This window comes from Bos mutus, chromosome 18 (assembly GCF_027580195.1).
Source record: "Bos mutus isolate GX-2022 chromosome 18, NWIPB_WYAK_1.1, whole genome shotgun sequence".
NCBI classification, from domain to species: Eukaryota; Metazoa; Chordata; class Mammalia; order Artiodactyla; family Bovidae; genus Bos; species Bos mutus.
In genome coordinates, this window is record NC_091634.1 from 1,077,276 (window position 1) to 1,096,086 (window position 18,811).

The window sequence follows — 18,811 nt, forward strand, 5'->3', positions numbered from 1 at the left end:
GTTAATTTGTAGTACTTGTTGAATTTACTTATTTATATATTAAAAAATTTATAGATAGCTCAGTATCTTAAGTGTTTTCTTGTTTCAGTTTTTATGTGGTTTTTTTTTAAGCCTGCTATTTTCATATAGTTTGTGTATATACTGTGAAAACATTTATATTTGCTTTGAAAACTGTAAGGCATGACAACTCACTAATGTTCGGAAATGTGAAATAAAGTGGACTCATTTATGTCAAAGGGCTTTTAACCTGGATTTAGGGTGTGTTTTTTTTTTTTTTTTAATTCTACCAGTTTATTGCTACCAACCCAATCTCCTTCCACCCTCATGCATGCGTTCTCAGTCATGTAACCCCATGAACTGCAGTCCGCCAGGCTCCTCTGTACTGGAGTGGGTTGCCATTTCCTTCTCCATAGGAGGCTTTTAATTGTGGGTCTCCTGTACCTCCCCATCTTGTGAAACTATGAACTTTTGATCTGGACCAACCTGCAAATATTCCAAGGACTCTGCAAGAACGTCTGCAACTTATCCCACAGGTTACCTCCCTCTAGTGACAGCCATAGCACTCAAGCCTTTTCTTCCAAGACTAGCTTTTGCCTCCAACTCCAATTAAAATCCTTTGTAATGCGAACCTCTTTTTGTCTTTAAAAGCTCCTTTTATTCCCTAGACAACATCTTTTTTTTTATTGCTATTGATACTTTAATGTGCCTGTATGCTCAATCCCCTCCACTCTTTGGGACCAGCGGGCCAAGCTCCTTTCTCCCTGGGATTTCCCAGACGAGAACACTGGAGTGGGTGGCCATTTCCTCCTCCAGGGAATCTTCCTGACCCAGGGATCGAACGCGAGTCTCTTGAATCTCCTACACTGGCGGGCAGATTCTCACTGCCCCACCTGGGAGCCCTGATACTTTAATGTGCACCGAGTTGCAATTCTTTGATCACAAGTGAATGTGCTGTGGTTGATTATTACCTCGGGTTTATTTAGGCAGGCAGTATCCACTATAGAGTTCTGTTATCTAGTTCCATGTATTTTTTTTAGACAATAATACAGAATTGCCTTTTTTATCCCTAAATCTTATTTCCTTACTTGCAAATGCTTCCAAGGTTTTCATAAAAAACAAACAACGACTCTGGCTACTCAGTCTTTTAGACAACTGGAATGCATTTTTTCTAATCTTGTATCATATTTTATGTTGAGAAATGAGAGATCAGAATTTTTAAAAGATTATACATACAGGCTTTGCTGGGTCTATTTTGATGTGTTTTTAAGAGGTTCTTCCGGCGGATTTGACCCATTAGTGCCCTGCAGGGAGGGAGAGGGTCTGGTCCACACAGCAATCCCTGGACGCAGGGGAACTACATTGTCCAGAAGTCTGTGCGCGGCCTGGTACTCATCTGGGGCCTTTCCGGGAATGTGAAATAGGAGGAGGCGGGACTTCTGGCGTCTTTCTGATGGTCGTTTGACCGTTTTTTGCTGCTGTCTGCAGGATCCAGGGCTCTAAATCACTGGGTGGAGTCGAGCCTAAAGAAACTGGCAAGATCCCGAGGGTCGCCGTCCACATTGCACAGGAGTGAACGGGTTGCGGAACCACTTTTAGGATTTTCGGTCCAGGTTTTCCCTGCTGCACCGAATGGGTCCTATGGCAACCGACGCGCGGCAGGACCCGGCCCAGGTGACTGTTCGTCCCCGGATCCTCAAGCCCCCATGAGGGTCACCTGCTCAGGGCACCGCGGTTCAGTCCCCTTAGTGCAGAACTTTAGGCGTGCGTGTGTGGCGGTCCCATTTCTGACACGCTGTGTGATGAAATGTGGCGTGTTAAAGGCCTTGGGCCGATCCTTGGAGGCGCACACGAACCAGAGCATTAGAGAAACTTGGGGTTGGAGTCCTCTCTGCAGGGACAGAACATTAAGGAGGAGTCAACCATCTGGGTCAGCTGGGCCGATAGTCCGCATTCTGGGAACCATGGAGGGCTGTGAACAAGTCAGAAAGATGCTCGACTTTTAAAGTATTTCAGAGGAGGACTGACTGGGGAGGAGGTGATGAGGTGGAGACTGGGAAACCTGGGAGAGGCTTCTGCGTTAGACTCCAGAGAGTCGAGTGGTTTCCGGACGACACTAGTGACTTTGGAAGTTGCCGGCCTGAAACAATTTGACTGCCCCCATTTCTTTTGTAAAGATGTCTCCCCGCTCAGGAGCATCAGGGATTTGCAGTTGGGGTGTGCCGCTATTACAGCAGGCAGGTCACTAGGTATGAGCGGAGAAATGAGGGCAGGGGCGCCTGCGTCTTGTAAATAGCAGGGATCCAAAGGCAGAGGAAAGCAGTAACTTCCAGCCTGATAGGAAATCACAGATCTTGGGTGGTAAGTGTCTGGGTAGCAGACAAAGAAAGGAGGAGAAAGGTGGGAATCTCCTGTGTCCGAAGGTAACTTTGCTCATGATGCCCTCAATACGGTAAGATTAGCCGGACAGATGAAGAAGTACCCATCAGGCACGGACGTCGTAACACTTATGATCGAAGCTAAGCAAGGACAAAAATCCCTTCTCCCCTTGGAAACGGAGCTGGATTAAAATCCAGGAATCTGACCCCCGGACTTCTCCTTCCTCGCGAGCATTCCACCTCTTCATTTCTATCCCCCTCATAACTGCCTTGCCTGAGAAACCGGGGACGCCAGGTTTTCACCTGTCTCTCCTCTCCCGCTGAGAGCATAACCTTGCTTAAATAGACTCTCACTTTACTTTCTTAACCTCTCTATTTGTCTCCAAATTCTTTCGCTGTGAAGAAAGAATTTTAAATTCAAGGGCAATACAACCGTCCTGAGCTAACACTTTATGTAGATTAAAGAAGGAAGTTAGATGGGCTGTAGCCACCAATGAGTCCATGGCTTTTCACTGTCTGAGTCCTTGCCAGGAAAGAAGAGACTCTTCTTTTGAATACCATTACTGTCTCAGGTCAGTAAGGGCTCCCCCTCCAGTGGGCCAACCCTAATTGAGGTTTCTGTTAATTAATTTTTTTTCAAACTTTTTATTTTGTATTGAGATATAAACAATTAACAATGTTTTGTGTTTATTAATTTTTAATAAATGAATTAAATAATAAAAGGAATATGAATGATATTAATTAAAATATAGGCATTAATTATATTATTTATAAGGAACAACAGACTAGTTCCAAACAGGAAAAGGAGTACGTCAAGGCTGGATATCGTCACCCTGCTTATTTAACTTCTATGCAGAGTACATCATGAGAAACGCTGGGCTGGAAGAAGCACAAGTGGAATCAAGATTGCCGGGAGAAATATCAATAACCTCAGATAAGCAGATGACACCACCCTTATGGTAGAAAGTGAAGAGGAACTAAAAAGCCTCTTGATGAAAGTGAAAGAGGAGAGTGAAAAAGTTGGCTTAAAGCTCAACGTTCAGAAAATGAAGATCATGGCATCTGGTCCCATCACTTCATGGGAAATAGATGGGGAAACAGTGTCAGATTTTATTTTTGGGGGCTCCAAAATCACTGCAAGTGGTGATTGCAGCCATGAAATTAAAAGACACTTACTCCTTGGAAGGAAAGTTATGACCAACCTAGATAGTGTATTGAAAAGCAGAGACATTACTTTGCCAACAAAGGTCCTTCTAGTCAAGGCTATGATTTTTCCAGTGGTCATGTATGGCTGTGAGCGTTGGACTGTGAAGAAAGCTGAGCACCGAAGAATTGATGTTTTTGAACTGTGGTGTTGGAGAAGACTCTTGAGAGTCCCTTGGACTGCAACGAGATCCAACCAGTCCATCCTAAAGGAGATCAGTCCTGGGTGTTCGTTGGAAGGACTGATGCTGAAGCTGAAACTCCAATACTTTGGCCACCTCATGCAAAGAGTTGACTCATTGGAAAAGACCCTGATGCTGGGAGGGATTGGGGGCAGGAGGAGAAGAGGATGACAGAGGATGAGATGGCTGGATGACATCACTGACTCTATGGACGTGAGTCTCAGTGAACTCTGGGAGTTGGTGATGGACAGGGAGGCCTGGCATGCTGCAATTCATGGGATCGCAAAGAGTCAGACACGACTGAGTGACTGAACTGAACTAAACTGAAGGAATATAAATAATTGTATTATAAAACCTTAAAGATAATTGGCAGGATTTCCTGGTGCAGTAAATGTGGCTCTGAGTAAAGGACAGTAAAGGTTTTCTTTTGGCTGAGCATCTGTAAGACCTGAGACCACACTGATGTGAGAAGTCAGTTTTAGGGAGATAGTAAAAGTTGAATTAGGGATGTGCTGTTTCTTAGATTCGGAAGTTGAGATAACATAGGGGTTGCTGAAATTTATAGTTTAGAATTGAGGGAGGAGGTCACTGGCTGAAGGATGTCCATGTAGTGATAGCCTAAGTGCTGGACTCCAGCCATGTCTGGATCTCAAATTTAGGAGGGAAAGTCTTGTCACTTTTCAATGAAAGGGAACCTGAGATGAAAGAGAGAGCTAGGGCTGGAGAGCAGAGAGTGGGACTTTCTGAGGTTGCCAGATGGGAGGGTCCTGTGTCTCCAGAGCTTTCTGGGGGAAGCAGGGTATAAGCAGTAAGGAACCTTGACTGGGGTGGAGATGGAGAAGGAGCCGGGCGGTGCACTGACTGCTGTGAACACTCAGACAACTTCTATTCCTTGTGGTGCCAGAACAATTGGGCCATACTGACCAGTGAGTCAAGCTCAGATTCAGCCAAAGCACAGACGCCTCAGGTCTTTCAGGAAACCACACGGTTAAAAATGTATAGATTTAACAAGTTAATCTTGTGTAAGCAAATAATAACTGCTGAAAATGACAATCTCTGTCTGTGTATAATCTTACATATATATTTAACATAGTTTTTGTCTTGGGCTCTTCACATAGATCTCTGAACCCCGTGGAATTTCCTAGGAGTTTAGGACTTTTTTTGTTATTCACAAGTAGCCCCCTTTTCACTCAGGAGTTTTTATGATGAGATGACTTAGGGTGGGTCTCCTAGGTAGCCTTAGCATGGTATCGGTCACCAGAAAAACCAAGCAATTAGTGTAAACCCCCATCCCCACCCTAGGGCCTCCCAAGGATCAGAAGGAAACTAGATTAGGTATAAAAACTGCTGAAGAGTGAAATGAGGTTTCCTTCAGATTGGTGAACACATTGAAATGGTGGAGGTCCTAGGATGGTGGCATGTACTGAAAGGACCTGGAAACCCCCTGCTTCCCTTCACCCACCCCCACCCCGCCTTCCCCACCTAGCCTTCTCTTCCACTGGGCTGTTTCTAAGTTGTATGCATTACAGTGAACCAGAAGAAAGGAAAGTGATTTCTTTACTTTCGTGGGTCACTTTATCAAATTATCAAAACTGAGGAGGGGTTCATGGGAATCCTTGAATTTGTAGGCAAGTGGAACAGAAGTACTGGTAGCCTGGGAACCACAGGTCAGAACTGGCCTCTCTAAAAAGGGATAGTCCAGTGAGACTGAGCCCTTAAACCTTTAAATTTTGTCCCTAACCTCTGGATGCCAGAATACGATTAATGTAGGGCACCCAGTTGGTATCATGGAATCTGATCATTGGTGGTAGGAAAGATATCATATATTTGGTGTCAGATAGGAAATTATATGGAGAAGGCAACGGCAACCCACTCCAGTACTCTTGCCTGGAAAATCCCATGGAAGGAGGAGCCTGGTAGGCTTCAGTCCATGGGGTTGCGAAGAGTCAGACACGCCTGAGCGACTTCACTTTCACTTTTCACTTTCATGCATTGGAGAAGGAAATGGCAACCCACTCCAGTGTTCTTGCCTGGAGAATCCCAGGGACAGGGGAGCCTGGTGGGCTGCCGTCTCTGGGGTCGCACAGAGTCGGACACAACTGAAGTAACTTAGCAGCAGCAGGAAATCATAGAAGGAATCACATAAACTTCAAGGTGTTGATTAAATGTCAGATTTATATAATGACTTAAAAGACATGTAAGAAGTATCAAATTTTCAAAAACATTTGTGAATGTGTTAATCCTGTGTTCTGTTATAGCTCAGTGATAGCCCAGACATACAGTAACAATGCATCTGATGCCTACAGTAACATCATGAGATAGGCACCATAAATGTTGCCATTTTACACATGAAGACACGGAAACTGAAGGAAGTTGAATCTTTGTCGAAGGCTATCTGAGTTGTCAGGTTATTGCTCTGAAGCCTGAGGGTGTAGGGTCAGAGCCTGAAGTGACTCATGTCCAGGAAAGGGAAGGGAGGACACAGCTCCGCCTTTCCATGCTCACCAAGATGACCCTGATCTCAGATCCTCCCTCAGAGCCTGAAGTGACTCATGTCCAGGAAAGGGAAGGAAGGACGAAGCTCCGCCTTTCCATCCTCACCAAGACACCCTTGATCTCAGATCCTCCCTCTTTTCACAGGTTCCCACGGTACCAGCAATGTTTATGGTTCCTGGACAGGTAAGTGGAAGAAGTCGCAGTACCTCCCCAGACATCATCCCACCGCTGGTCCTAACACACAGATACAGGAGACTCAGTTGGCCTGGGGTTGTTGGGCCTTAGTCCTGGCTCTGGGTCACCTCAGGCACAGGACCCTCTTTAGACTGGCCAATTCTGGTCTCTGGTTCCCAGGCTACCAGTACTTCTGTCCCACTTGCCTACAAATTCAGGGATTCCCATGAACCCCCTCCTCAGTTTTGATTGTTGTACTGAGGTGGTCTCCTGTGTCCAGTGGAGAAGGTGAGGTGGTGAGATGTTCCTGGGACAGGAGCCAGCCTGTCCGTGTGCCTGGAGGTGAGACCAAGTGGGGCGTGTCCAGCAAAATGCAGGACCCAGGACGTGGGTGGATAAAGACAGCAGAGCCTTTCCTGGGGTGGCAGCCTGAGGAGCTGAATGATTTTCTGCTGTGCAGGGTGAGAGACAGTCGTCTGACATAACACCCTGACGTTTGCCTTTAGGTGAGAGTAGGGACACTGTGTCTGAGACGGGAAGTGAGAAGTAGGAGTGATGGGACTTCCTTGGTGGCCTAGCGGCTAAGACTCTGCGCTCCCAATGTAGGGGGCCCAGGGTTCGATCCCTGGTCGGGGAACTAGATCCCACATGCCACAAATAAGAGCTGGTGCAGCCAACAAAAAGTAGGAGTGATGAGAAGGACTGTCCAAAATTACGTATTCTTGTGCTGAGTCTGAGATGTGGCAGGGGTGTCTCACGGGAGGTGTCAGGTGTACAACTAGACACACATCTGGAGATCAGGTGGGGGCGGGGTCCAGGTGTGAAGATACTCCTGAGCAGGTGGACAGCAGGGGGACCATGTCAGATTCCAGGCCCTGAGGTCACAGTGTTGGTGCCATGAAGCTTGGGGTGGGTGGGGGAGGGTGTTTTGGTTACAGAGGCCGCTGTGAACTCGTGTCCCCCTCCTGACAGGGCCATGTGACCTTTGAGGATGTGGCGGTGTCCTTCTCCCAGGAGGAGTGGGGGCTCCTCGGCGAGGCTCAGAGACTCCTATACTATGACGTCATGCTGGAGAACCTGTCCCTGATAGCCTCCCTGGGTAAGAACTGCATCCGCACACACCGCCTGTGCTGGGCTCAGCCCTTCTCTCTGCTTGGCTCACTCCAGCCTCCCCAGGCTGGGCCGTGGACGCTGACTGCTTCCTTCCCTGGCTTCCTGGCATTTGAGCTGTGTCCCCCACTCATAGGTGTTCAGTCTGTGTCACACGCCCTGAAGCCTTTCACAGAGGGTTTGCTCTTGGAGGCTTGTTGCCTGCTTGTCCACTTCTTTGCTTTGCCAGTACTTGGTGTATTGACTGTTCTGCTGGGTGGAAGACCTGTGTCACGGGTTCTAACCTTTTTTTGTGTAGCACCTGCCTCAGTGATAACAGACACTTACGTGGTCAGCATTTGTGGTCAACACTAGGTTATTTTTCAAGACTCTCCTCAAGGTTCTCCTAATAAAAGTTTTTTTCCTGAAGTCTGTCACTTTCCTGAAGTTGGGTCACTCTGGGCTGGTGTCTTTGACTGCCCAGTTTGATCTGGTAGGTTCATCAGGCCTTTGATCTGGTAGGTTCCACCTTCACCCATCCTGAGCTGAGGGGCAGAGGCAGCCCTGGGTGCCTGACGAGGTAGACATCTGTCTGGTCATAGGAAGAGGGTTAACAGGATCTAGGGCCTGGTGAGCAGGAGCTGTAGGAAGGCACGATGTCACTGATGAGTTCTAACCCTGCAGGAACAGGTCTTTCCGCCATGACTGGGTTAGTCTTTAGCTTATCCTGGCTGCACCTCGTTTCTATCTTCCCCATTTTGACACTTCCCCCTTCTGTCTGTTTCTCTGAGTTCATACCCCTGTCCTTTTCTACCCCAGTGTCACCTGCGTCTCTCCTTTCCCTCCCTCCCTGAAATCTTCTCCAATAGCAGTCTGGTCTTTTTTGCTAGTTTTTGTGTTTGTTCACTGGTTTTTGCCACACTGCTGGCATGTGGGGTCTTAGTTCCCCAACCAGGGGTGGAACCCCCTCCCACTCCAGCATTGGATGGTGGATTCTTTACCACCAGATCACTGGGGAAGTCCCAGTAGTTGATTCTTTTTTAATTTTAATTGGAAGGTATTACTTTACAATATTGTGATGCCTCCGCCATACATCAACATGAATTGGCAATAGGCATGCGTATGTCCCCTCCTTCTTGAACCCCTCCTCCCACCTTCCTCCCCACCCCATCCCTCCAGGTTGTCACAGAGCACCGGCTTTGGTCATACAGCAAATTTCCATTGGTTATCTGTTTAACATATGGTAATGTATGTTTCAATGCTATTCTCTCAAGTCATCCCACTTTCTCCTCCTTCCACTGTTTCCAAATGTCTGCTGTTTCTGTCTCTGTCTGTTTTGCTACCCTGCACTGTTTACAATAGCTAGCATGTGGGACAACCTAGATGTCCATTGGCAGATGAATGGATAAGGAAGTTGTGGTACATACATACAATGGAATACTGCTCACCTATAAAAGGAACATACTTGAATTAGTTCTAATGAGGTGGATGAACCTGGAACCTATTACACAGAGTGAAATAAGTCAGAAAGAGAAAAACAAATATATTAATGTGTGTATATATATGTGTGTATGTATATATATATATTTGAAATCTAGAAAGACAGTACCAGTAGTCCATTCTTAGTGTATCTTGGGAGGTGCACATTCTTATATAGTCCTCAAACACTGAGTAGTCAGATGTGAATGCATTTTCCTGAAGTGGGACACATTCTACCTGGTACACTTGTCACCACCCCAAAATCCTGCTGAGCACCACTAGCAGAAGAGTGGGTAGTTCCTCTTAGCACAGCACCATATCCCGGCATCCTGTCTTTTTCCCTGTTCTCTGATCACAGAGGCCTAGTATTCGCAGTAGCCCCTTCTGCCACATGTCTGCCTCCCTTTTTTGAATCGTTTGCCGTGGACTTACTCTCTGGTGTCATACAGAAATCTGCAAATGGGTTTCTGTCCGACAAAAGTCTCCACACACTCTATCAGTACTTTCTGTCTTCCTTTCAGGTTGTTGGCAGGGAGGAAAAGCTGAGAAGGCCATTTCCAAACAGTGTGTCTCTGTAGAGCAGGTGACACGGGACAGAAGCCCACAGCCAGACCCTTCTACCTTGAAGACTCTTGCCTCCAGTGTGTGTGCCCTGGTAGAGAGAGACGTTCTCTACCTGGCTGACCCTGCGCTCAGGCGCAGAGAGATTGAGAAGACTTTCCTCGGCAGCCTGGGCTTTCTCCAGAACCATTCTTCCCACGATGGAGAGCATCCATGCAGAAGCAGGCAGAGGAGAGAGGCCCCCCACTCTGGGCAGGGCCATTACAAGTGCAGCGAATGTGGCAAAGCCTTCAGGAAGAAGTACAAATTCACGGAGCACTGGAGAGTTCACACTGGAGAAAAACCGTATTTGTGCAGTGACTGCGGGAAGTTCTTTAGACAGAGCTCCAGTCTTATTCACCATCGGAAAGTTCACACAGGAGAAAGGCCATATGAGTGCTGTGACTGTGGGAAGGTCTTTGTCCACAAATATAAACTTTTTGAACACCAGAGAACCCACACTGGAAAAAGACCCTATGAGTGTAATGAATGTGAGAAAGCCTTTGCCCGCAAGGATTCACTTGTCCAGCATCAAAAAATCCACACTGGAGAGAATCCTCATAAGTGCAGTGAGTGTGGGAAGTGCTTCCTGTACAGAAATAACCTTCTTGCTCACCAAAGGATCCATCCTGGAGAAAAGCCTTATGGGTGTAGCAAATGTGGTCTTTCATCTTCAAAATAAGGCTGCTTTATCACCAGCGAGTCCACACTGGAGAAAAACCTTTCATGTGCAGTGAATGTGGGAAAGCCTATGTCTACAAAGGAAGTCTTGTTGTGCATAAGAGAATTCATACTTTGGAGAAGGCATATGGGTGTAACAAATGTGGGAAACTGTTTACAACCAGCTTTGCCCTCAACAGACATGAGAGTATTCACGCTGCACGAAGGCATTACCAGTGCACCGAATGTGGGAAAGCTCTCAATGGCAAAGTTAAACTCGATAAGCACCAGAGAACCCACACTGGAGAAAGACCCTATAAGTGTAACAAATGTGAGAAAGCCTTCATGCGCAAGGCTACACTTGTTCAGCACCAAAAAGCCCACCCTGGAGTAAAGCCTTTTAAATGCAGTGAATGTGGGAGGCCCTTCACTTACAAAACAAGTCTTGTTGTCCACCAGAGAACTCACACTAGATGAAAGCCTCATAAGCATGGCTCTTTGTAGGCAGCTCCAAGTTCATAAAAAACAGGAAAGTTCACACTTGGGAAGTGCCCTTCTGAATTTAGACTTGCCTTCATTCGAGTTAACATCTGGTAACACAGCTCCTGTGTTACGAGTAGGTGGATGTGCAACTTTTGCAGAGTCACTCAGATTTTTCTAAAGTGGTTAAATCTTTACAGTCTCACTGGAAGCACTAAAATCTGAGTTTCTGTTCTTTCCATTCTTGCCAACACTTGGTGTGTTTGGGCTTTCTCATTTCTGTGATATCATAGCTGTATCCAGTGATTTGAAGTAGCATTTTCCTAATGACATGATGCTGAGTCATTTTCCATGTGTTAATTTCTACGCATATATCATTGAAATTGCTGTTCATATGATTTGCCCTCTTAACTACTGACTTAATCTTTCTTCATGGATTATTGATTAAGGTACTCTGCTGGAAATATTTACCAGTATTCCGCCAGACTTGGTCATCTCAGTTCAGTCACATTTCCAGAGAAAGAGTTTTGTTTTGTTTTGTTTGTTTATTTGTTTATTTATTTTTGGCCATGCTGCTGGGCATGAGGGATCTAGGTCCCCAACCAAGGATCAAACCTGTGCCTCCAGCAGTGGGAGCACAGAGTGCTAACCACTGTACCACCTGAGAATTCCCAAGACGCTTTAATTTTAGTGTAGTTTAATTTGTCCATTTATTCTTTTACTGATTATTCTTTTTGTATTGTAAATAAGAAATGTTTCCCAAATTTAAAGACAGAATTTTTCCTGTATTTCCTTCTGTAACTTTTAAATTTACATATCTTAATATTAATGAGCCATACTCACTTGATTTGGAAAGTTATTTTTTTTTAATATGGATACCCAATTGCTGCAGTGATATTGATTTAAATAGTATAGCTTATTTCTTGAATTGCTTTAGTGTCTTCGTGGAAGGTCAATCTATTTCTGGACTTTCTCTTCAGTTGCATTTATCCACTTTATTTATGCCAATACTTTCATGTGTTGAATAATTTATTTTTAACAATAATATGTCTTGATCTCAAGGTTGTATACTCCTTGGACTTTCTTTATCCAAGTTATTATGGCCATTCTTGGTCCTTTGCCTTTCTGTATGAAGTTTGTTTGGCCGCTCAGCATATGGGATCTTAGTTCTCTGAGGAGGAATTGAACCTGTACCCTTGGCAGTGGAAGTGCAGAGTTCTAACCACTGCATCACCAGGGAATTCCCCCATATAAAGTTTAGAATCCACTTTTCAATTTGTGCATAACAAAAATTCCCACTAGAATTTTGATTGGAATTGCATTTAATCTTCAGTATGGTGAAAGTGAAAGAGGAAAGTGAAAAAGTTGGCTTAAAGCTCAACATTCAGAAAACGAAAATCATAGCATCTGGTCCCATCACTTCATGGGAAATAGATGGGGAAACAGTGGAAACAGTGTCAGATTTTATTTTTGGGGTTTCCAAAATCACTGCAGATGTGAAGTTAAAAGACACTTGCTCCTTGGAAGGAAAGTTATGACCAACCTAGATAGCATATTCAAAAGCAGAGACATTACTTTGCCAACAAAGGTCCGTCTAGTCAAGGCTATGGTTTTTCCAGTGGTCATGTATGGATGTGAGAGTTGGACTGTGAAGAAAGCTGAGCACCGAAGAATTGATGCTTTTGAACTGTGGTGTTGGAGAAGACTCTTGAGAGTCCCTTGGATTGCAAGGAGATCCAACCAGTCCATCCTAAAGGAGATCAGTCCTGGGTGTTCTTTGGAAGGAATGATGCTGAAGCTGAAACTCCAATACTTTGGCCACCTCATGTGAAGAGTTGACTCATTGGAAAAGACTTTGATGCTGGGAGGGATTGGGAGCAGGAGGAAAAGGGGACAACAGAGGATGAGATGGCTGGATGGCATCAGCAACTCGATGGACGTGAGTCTGGGTGAACTCTGGGAGTTGGTGATGGACAGGGAGGCCTGGTGTGCTGCAATTCATGGGGTCGCAAAGAGTCAGACACGACTGAGCGACTGAACTGAACTGATGGTGGTGCAGTGGTAAAGAATCTGCCTGCCAATGCAGGGGACCTAAGAGACTTGGGTTCCATCCCTGGGTTGCGAATATCCCCTGGAGAAGGAAATTGCAACTCTCTCCACTATTCTTGCCTGGGAAATCCCATGGACAGAAGAGCATTTTGTGCTACAGTCCATGGGGTCACAAAGAATCAAACAACTGAGCACACACACACATAGAAGAAAGACTGTGCCCCAATCTATAAACATAATATACCTTTTTATTCAGATCTTTAATTTTGTTAGCTGTGTTTTTTAGTTTTCCCTTTGTAGATCTTAAACGTTTCCAGGTATTTTCTACATGTGATGATATTGAATGGAAAAATCTTCAATTTGTGGACTGTTCATATCTATTACACTTAGATATCAAAGTAAGGATAGAAGTGATCCTTCTTGTTTGTGTGTGTGTGTGTGTGTGTTTTCCCCCCTTGGTTTTTCTCTTTTTTTTTTGGACGGCTTGTGAAATCTCAGTTCCCAACCAGGGATTGAACCCAGGCCACAGCAGTGAAAGTGCTAACCACTAGGCCACCAGGGACCTCCCTAGTAGTGATCTTTCTTAATCTTACAAATAAATAACATCTACATAAAGCTATTACAAAGACTACCTTTGAACCATTGTTAAAATATCCCCATTAGAATAAAAGGAGGACAGTGGGTTCTAGTGTCATCCTGGAGTTCCAGTTTCATTCAGTAAGGCAAAATGACTGCAGCAATTGGAAAGGATGAAATAAATCACCTAAAATACGCCCTCAGTTTCCATCTTCACTAGAAGTCCAAATATGGACACTCGGTTTAGTGCCTCAACCCATCATAAACTAATTTTTTCATCATCCATTTTTTGCCCTTCTTAACTTCCTTAGGACCCATCACCATCCATTATACTATGCAACTTAATGTCGTAGATGAGCTGCTTATTATATTTTCTAACAAATACAGAGTAAGTTCCAGTAGGAAAATATGTGTTTACATCCATATTCCTAGGTACATGTCTGAAACACCAACACATATCAATGTCTTGAAATAGATAAGATGAAAACACACAGTTCATGTTCATTTGCACAACTGTGGATATACTTGCTAACTCTCACCCTGCTTTTCCCTGTATGTTTCTAGAAACTTGTCCATTTCTTCTAGGTTGTTGAATTTATTGGCTTATGACTGTTCATAGTATTTTCTTAGGATTTTTTGTTTGTTTTTCTATAGTATCAGTTGTTACTTCTCTTTGATTTCTTATTTTGTTTATCTGGGTTGTCTCTTTTCTTTTTGGTGAGCCTGACTAGAGGTTTTTGATTTTGTTTATCCTTTCAAAAAATTATCTCCTGGTCTTATGAACCTTGTCTTTGGAAAAAAAAACAAACAAACACCTGTTTTATTTATTTCTTTCACATTTATAATTTTCTTCCTTCTGCTGACTTTGGGTTTTGCTCCACCCCCCCCCACCCCTAATTTTAGGTGGTTGGTTCGGTTGATCTTTTGAGATTTTGTTTGTTTCTGGAGGAAGGCCTATATCACTATGAACTTCCCTCTTAGAAGTGCTTTTGCTGCATCCAGTAGATTTTTATAAGGCTGTGTTTTCATTTTCATATTTCTTGAGGTATTTTCTGATTCCCTGCCTGATTTCATCATTGACCCGTAGGTTTTTTAGTAGCATTTTGCTTAGTCTCCATGTAATTGTTTTTTTTTTTTTCCTCATTTTTATTTCTGTGATTGATTTTCTGAGTTTATACTATCATGCTCAGAAAAGATGCTTTAAATTTCTGTCCTCTCAAATTTATCGAGGCTTGTTTTGTGAGATTGTGTGTAGTCCATACTAGAGAATGTTCCATGCACACTTGAAAAGAATATATATTCTGGTTCTTTAAAAAAAAAAAAAAAAACCCAGGAAAAGAAAGTCCAGGATTGGACTGCTTCACAGAGGAGTTTTACTAAACATATAAAGAAGAGCTAATGCGACTTCTCAAACTGTTCCAAAAAACTAAAGAGGATGAAACACACTTAAATTTATTCTACAATGTCATTCACTATTGCCCTGATACCAAAACCAAAGACACTATAAAAAAGAAAAAGAAAATTAAAAGTAGGGACAGGGGACAAATTTTGATCCTGAGTGTTGCTTGAGGTTGATATCTTAATGGTTTGACTGCATGACTTGTGGTTTTGTCCTGTCTTTGAAAAACAACTCAGTATTTTGTTAGAAACAGGGTAGGACCAGATTTAGTCTGAATCTGTAGCTATACATTGCAGGCAGTTTTCCTGGCCTTTGCTTATATTCTTATGGAAGAGAAACCTAATATCACTGACATGATTCACATGATTGATATCTTAGGTTTGACCAAATATATTCTGCCTAAGGTTGGGTTTTGCAGAAGCAGAACCTGACCAGAGTTCAACGACGTACGATTTATCTAGGGGAAATTAATATGAGAAGTTTAATGACTGAGTACAAGGAAAGGGAAAGAGCTGGCAAGGGTGCAGCCTGATATGAAATCTCTTATCTGAAATCTACGTTTTGGAGATCAGGAATGTGAATGGTAGGTACCACATGTTTATTCCACCTTAAGGAAAAGGAGCATCTTTTTGTAGCTCCAGACAATCCTTTAATATTTCCCAGATATCCCGCTGTTTATTTTTTCTAAAACATTAAACTTACCTGTAGCTGCACGAATCCAGGTATGTGACATTTTACTTGGTATTATTTCTGTACATTAATTTCTTCTCTTGGGGAGTCTGGATTGCATAGCTCTGGTTATTCTTTAAAAATCAGCCCATCAAAGAGTAAAACATCTCACTTGTTTTGCCAAAAAAGAGTCAGGGCTTCCCTGGAGGCTCTGGAGTGGTAAAAATCCACCTGCCAAAAAAAAAGAATCTGCCTGCCAGTGAAGGAGACATGGGTTTGACCCCTAACCTGGGAATACTCCACAAGCCATGGAGCAACTAAGCCCGCACACCACAACTGCTGGGCCTATGCTCCCCAACAAGAGAAGCCACTGCAGTGAGAAGCCTGCACACCTCAGCTAGAAGGCAGCCCTACTCACCAAAACTAGAGGAAAGCCCACACAGCAGTGAAGACCCAGCATAGCCAAAAATAAGTAAATAAACAAAGTCATTTTAAAAAAGCAGAGTATCAGAGTCCTATATTCAAATGCCTACAGTTTGCCTCACTTGGGTGTTTGATAGATTCTAAGATAAAATATGTTCAAAAGCGAATTTTAAATATTTCCTTCTAACCTCCTCCATCTACACCACACCACCCTTCCCATCTCAATGACTGATAAATCTATCCTTCCAGCTTAGATAGAAACCTTGAGTCATCTTTTTTTATTGTAGTGTGAGGCTGACTAGGAGATGGAGAAGCCATGTTTTGATCTGATGACATGAAGCTGTGTAAGCACAACCACGTGCAAATCTTCAGTAATAAAGACACTATATAATGAAAACGTGGCATCTTAGAGTGAATTTTCATTGAATAAAGACGAATGTACAGAATGAAGTGATTGTGCATAATCTTGCTACCAGACTGAAACTGGTGGGGAATCACCTTTCACAATCTCAGAGATAATTTCAAATCATTTGGCAAATAGTATTGCCATTACACTAGACTGAAATTCAAAACAAAACAAAAAACATTATGTTTATCTGAGTTCAGGAGGCCACTCTGTACACATTTCTACCACTGCAGGAAATGTCTTGCAGAAAATGAAATTTGGTAAATCTCCTTTTCAAATAGATCCCAGGTGTCACACCACTAAAAGAAATAAACATGCCTTGTAATGTGCAGTGAGAAATACTATATTGATATAACAGGTGGGCTGGATAGGAATACAGTCAGTGAGTATAGAGGCAGGGAAAATGTGTTTTCTGAGGGAGAGAGAGACAGCATCTTGGCCACATGATTCAAGGCTGCCTAATATCTCCGTCTTCCTGTCTCTGAAGTATTTTCACTGTGTGCCATCACAGGTGTTGGAGTTCACAGAATGACCCTCAGGCTTCTGTCTCCCTGTGATTGAAGAGCAGCAAGATAACGTTTATCAGGTCCAATCTTTGAGTGGATGCACCTTTTTTTTCCCCCTGCTGCACCACACGTGGGATCTTAGTTCCCTGATCAGGGATACAGCCGAGCCCTTTGCATTGGGAGCACGGTGGCTCAGTATTTTGGACCACCAGGGAAATCCCTGAATTTGCTTTCACTCTGCTTATCATGGTCCAGCGTATCCCTCTGAGATTTTAGCCTCCTGGCACATGAAATAACACGTTTAAGAATATTCCTTAGCTGCGGAAGATACTACACGGAAACGGGGTGGTGGCCATTTAAGAAGACGCCAAGAGCCGCTTCCTCCCCCGCCACCCCTCTCCTCCCCGCCCGCCGCCGCCCGGAGCCCGAGGATGTCCTTTTCCAGAGCCCTTTCCGCGGGTACTTAGAATCCTCGACAGAAATTCCCAGAATCGCGCCCTTCGAGGTACCAGGCTGGGTTGCGTGGCCGTATTACCCAGGCGGCTCTGCGGCAAGAGGCGGTTGCTCTGGGCCAATGATTGTGCACGACCGGGACCGCGCGCTGCACGAGACTTCCGGCGGCGCCCGCGTCGGGGCCTCGTTGCCTCCGCCTGAGTTGTGCTTGGCTTCGCAGGCGCGTCGGAGCCTGTCCGCATACGCGAGGCTGGAGCAGAGCGAGCGGGGGAGAGCCTTCCTCCCCGCGCTGCCCAGTAGAGTCGAGGGTGGGCGTGGTGGGGGGTTGCGGCGGAGCACAGTTAAGCCCTCGGAGCCCTCCGTGATTCCCCACCTTGCGTGGCCGGGGGACCCTGCGCAGGGCACCATGGCGGCCCTGGCGGCAGAGACCTACCTGGCACCGGTGAGTGGATGGCCCCTTCGGCCCTTTGAACGCCCCGCCACGTCGTCCCAGCGCCTCCATAGAGAGGAAGCTGTTGTCCAGGGTCTCTTCGCTTCCCCTAACTCTGGGGCTTGTGGAGGCTGGTCAGTCCCAGCCGAGTGTCCTAAATCCAGGCCGGGGTTGATAGGGATGGGTTCCCAGTGCAGTTGATCTGTGCAGGGGTGTCCCAAGCCCATGAACCACTAGATGAAAATGCTGGAGGTGAGGCTCAGCGGCGTTAAGTTGTGACTCGCATAGCCTGTTGGAAACCGTGGAGAAAGATCTGGAATGGCGGACTGAAGAAAGGGTCCACTTCTTAGGTTGGCGGGCACCATGGAGAATTTGGAGGCAAGGAGGGAAGGAAGCTGATCCAGATTTTAATAAGTTTCCTCTACGTGTCGAGTGGAGTCGCCAGCGAAGGACAGGGCTCCCTGTAACCCCCACACGTACGTGGAACCCTCTGTGCCATCCTCCATGTGTGTTGCAGGTGTGCAGAACGAACTTTAGAGCCCGCATCCTGGGTTCAGCGCCAGGGTCTGTCCCTGCCCACTAGTGGGGAAGGTTGCTAGGTCCTGACTCCACAGTTTCCTGTGCTGTGAAATGGCGTTAATCCCAGCATATTCTTTCTGCGTTCTGGTGAGAGAGGAGTAGGGCAGGGTGTGAAAACCACTGAATGCAGCACAGTGCACCCAGAGACGCTCAGGAAACGCTAGTTATGGCTGTTCCGCTACTCTGATTTCTAGGGTCGAAGGAGGTCTTTTTCCCTAGGCTTGTCCTAACGGCAGTGTTAGACAAATGGGCTGTCTCAGACCGTCTCTGTCTCTGGACCGCCTGAATGGAGCGCTTTGAGGAAAACACTCAAGCAACAGGATGGAGACTTCAGTGTGTGTTGTGTCTGTGCCCCTCCCAGGGCTGTGACCTTGAGCAGGTCTCATCGCTGCCCTTGTCTCCCACCCTTGGGGTTAATGAGGATATTAACATTTCCTTCTCCTGGCTTATGGTGATCAGAGAGGGTATTGCCCAGGATCCAGCCAGGTAGCATCGCTCCAGACAATTCAGGAGCAGAGCCCCTTGTCCTAGAATGATCTTAGGGACACCCCACCCCACCCCCGCCGGGGAATCAGGTCTTGGG

The 18,811-nt window shown here is 45.3% G+C and overlaps 1 protein-coding gene across 1 annotated transcript; it reads left to right on the top strand.

Annotated features, from left to right (window-relative positions):
* Nucleotides 1–757: 757 nt before the first annotated feature.
* Nucleotides 758–14,092, top strand: LOC138991707 (zinc finger protein 419-like). Its single transcript, XM_070386956.1, has 4 exons — nucleotides 758–1,671; nucleotides 6,401–6,439; nucleotides 7,403–7,529; nucleotides 9,520–14,092. The coding sequence occupies exons 1-4, from the start codon at nucleotides 1,630–1,632 to the stop codon at nucleotides 10,278–10,280; spliced, it is 969 nt and encodes a 322-aa protein (XP_070243057.1). The 5' UTR covers nucleotides 758–1,629; the 3' UTR covers nucleotides 10,281–14,092.
* Nucleotides 14,093–18,811: the final 4,719 nt, after the last annotated feature.

What these genes read in the sequence shown, in the direction of transcription:
- LOC138991707 (XM_070386956.1), top strand. Translation starts at nt 1,630, where the DNA reads ATGGGTCCTATGGCAACCGACGCGCGGCAGGACCCGGCCCAG. An exon ending in TGTTTATGGTTCCTGGACAG is followed by an intron (nt 6,440 to 7,402) that starts GTAAGTGGAAGA and finishes CCCTCCTGACAG; the next exon opens with GGCCATGTGACCTTTGAGGA. An exon ending in GTCCCTGATAGCCTCCCTGG is followed by an intron (nt 7,530 to 9,519) that starts GTAAGAACTGCA and finishes TCTTCCTTTCAG; the next exon opens with GTTGTTGGCAGGGAGGAAAA.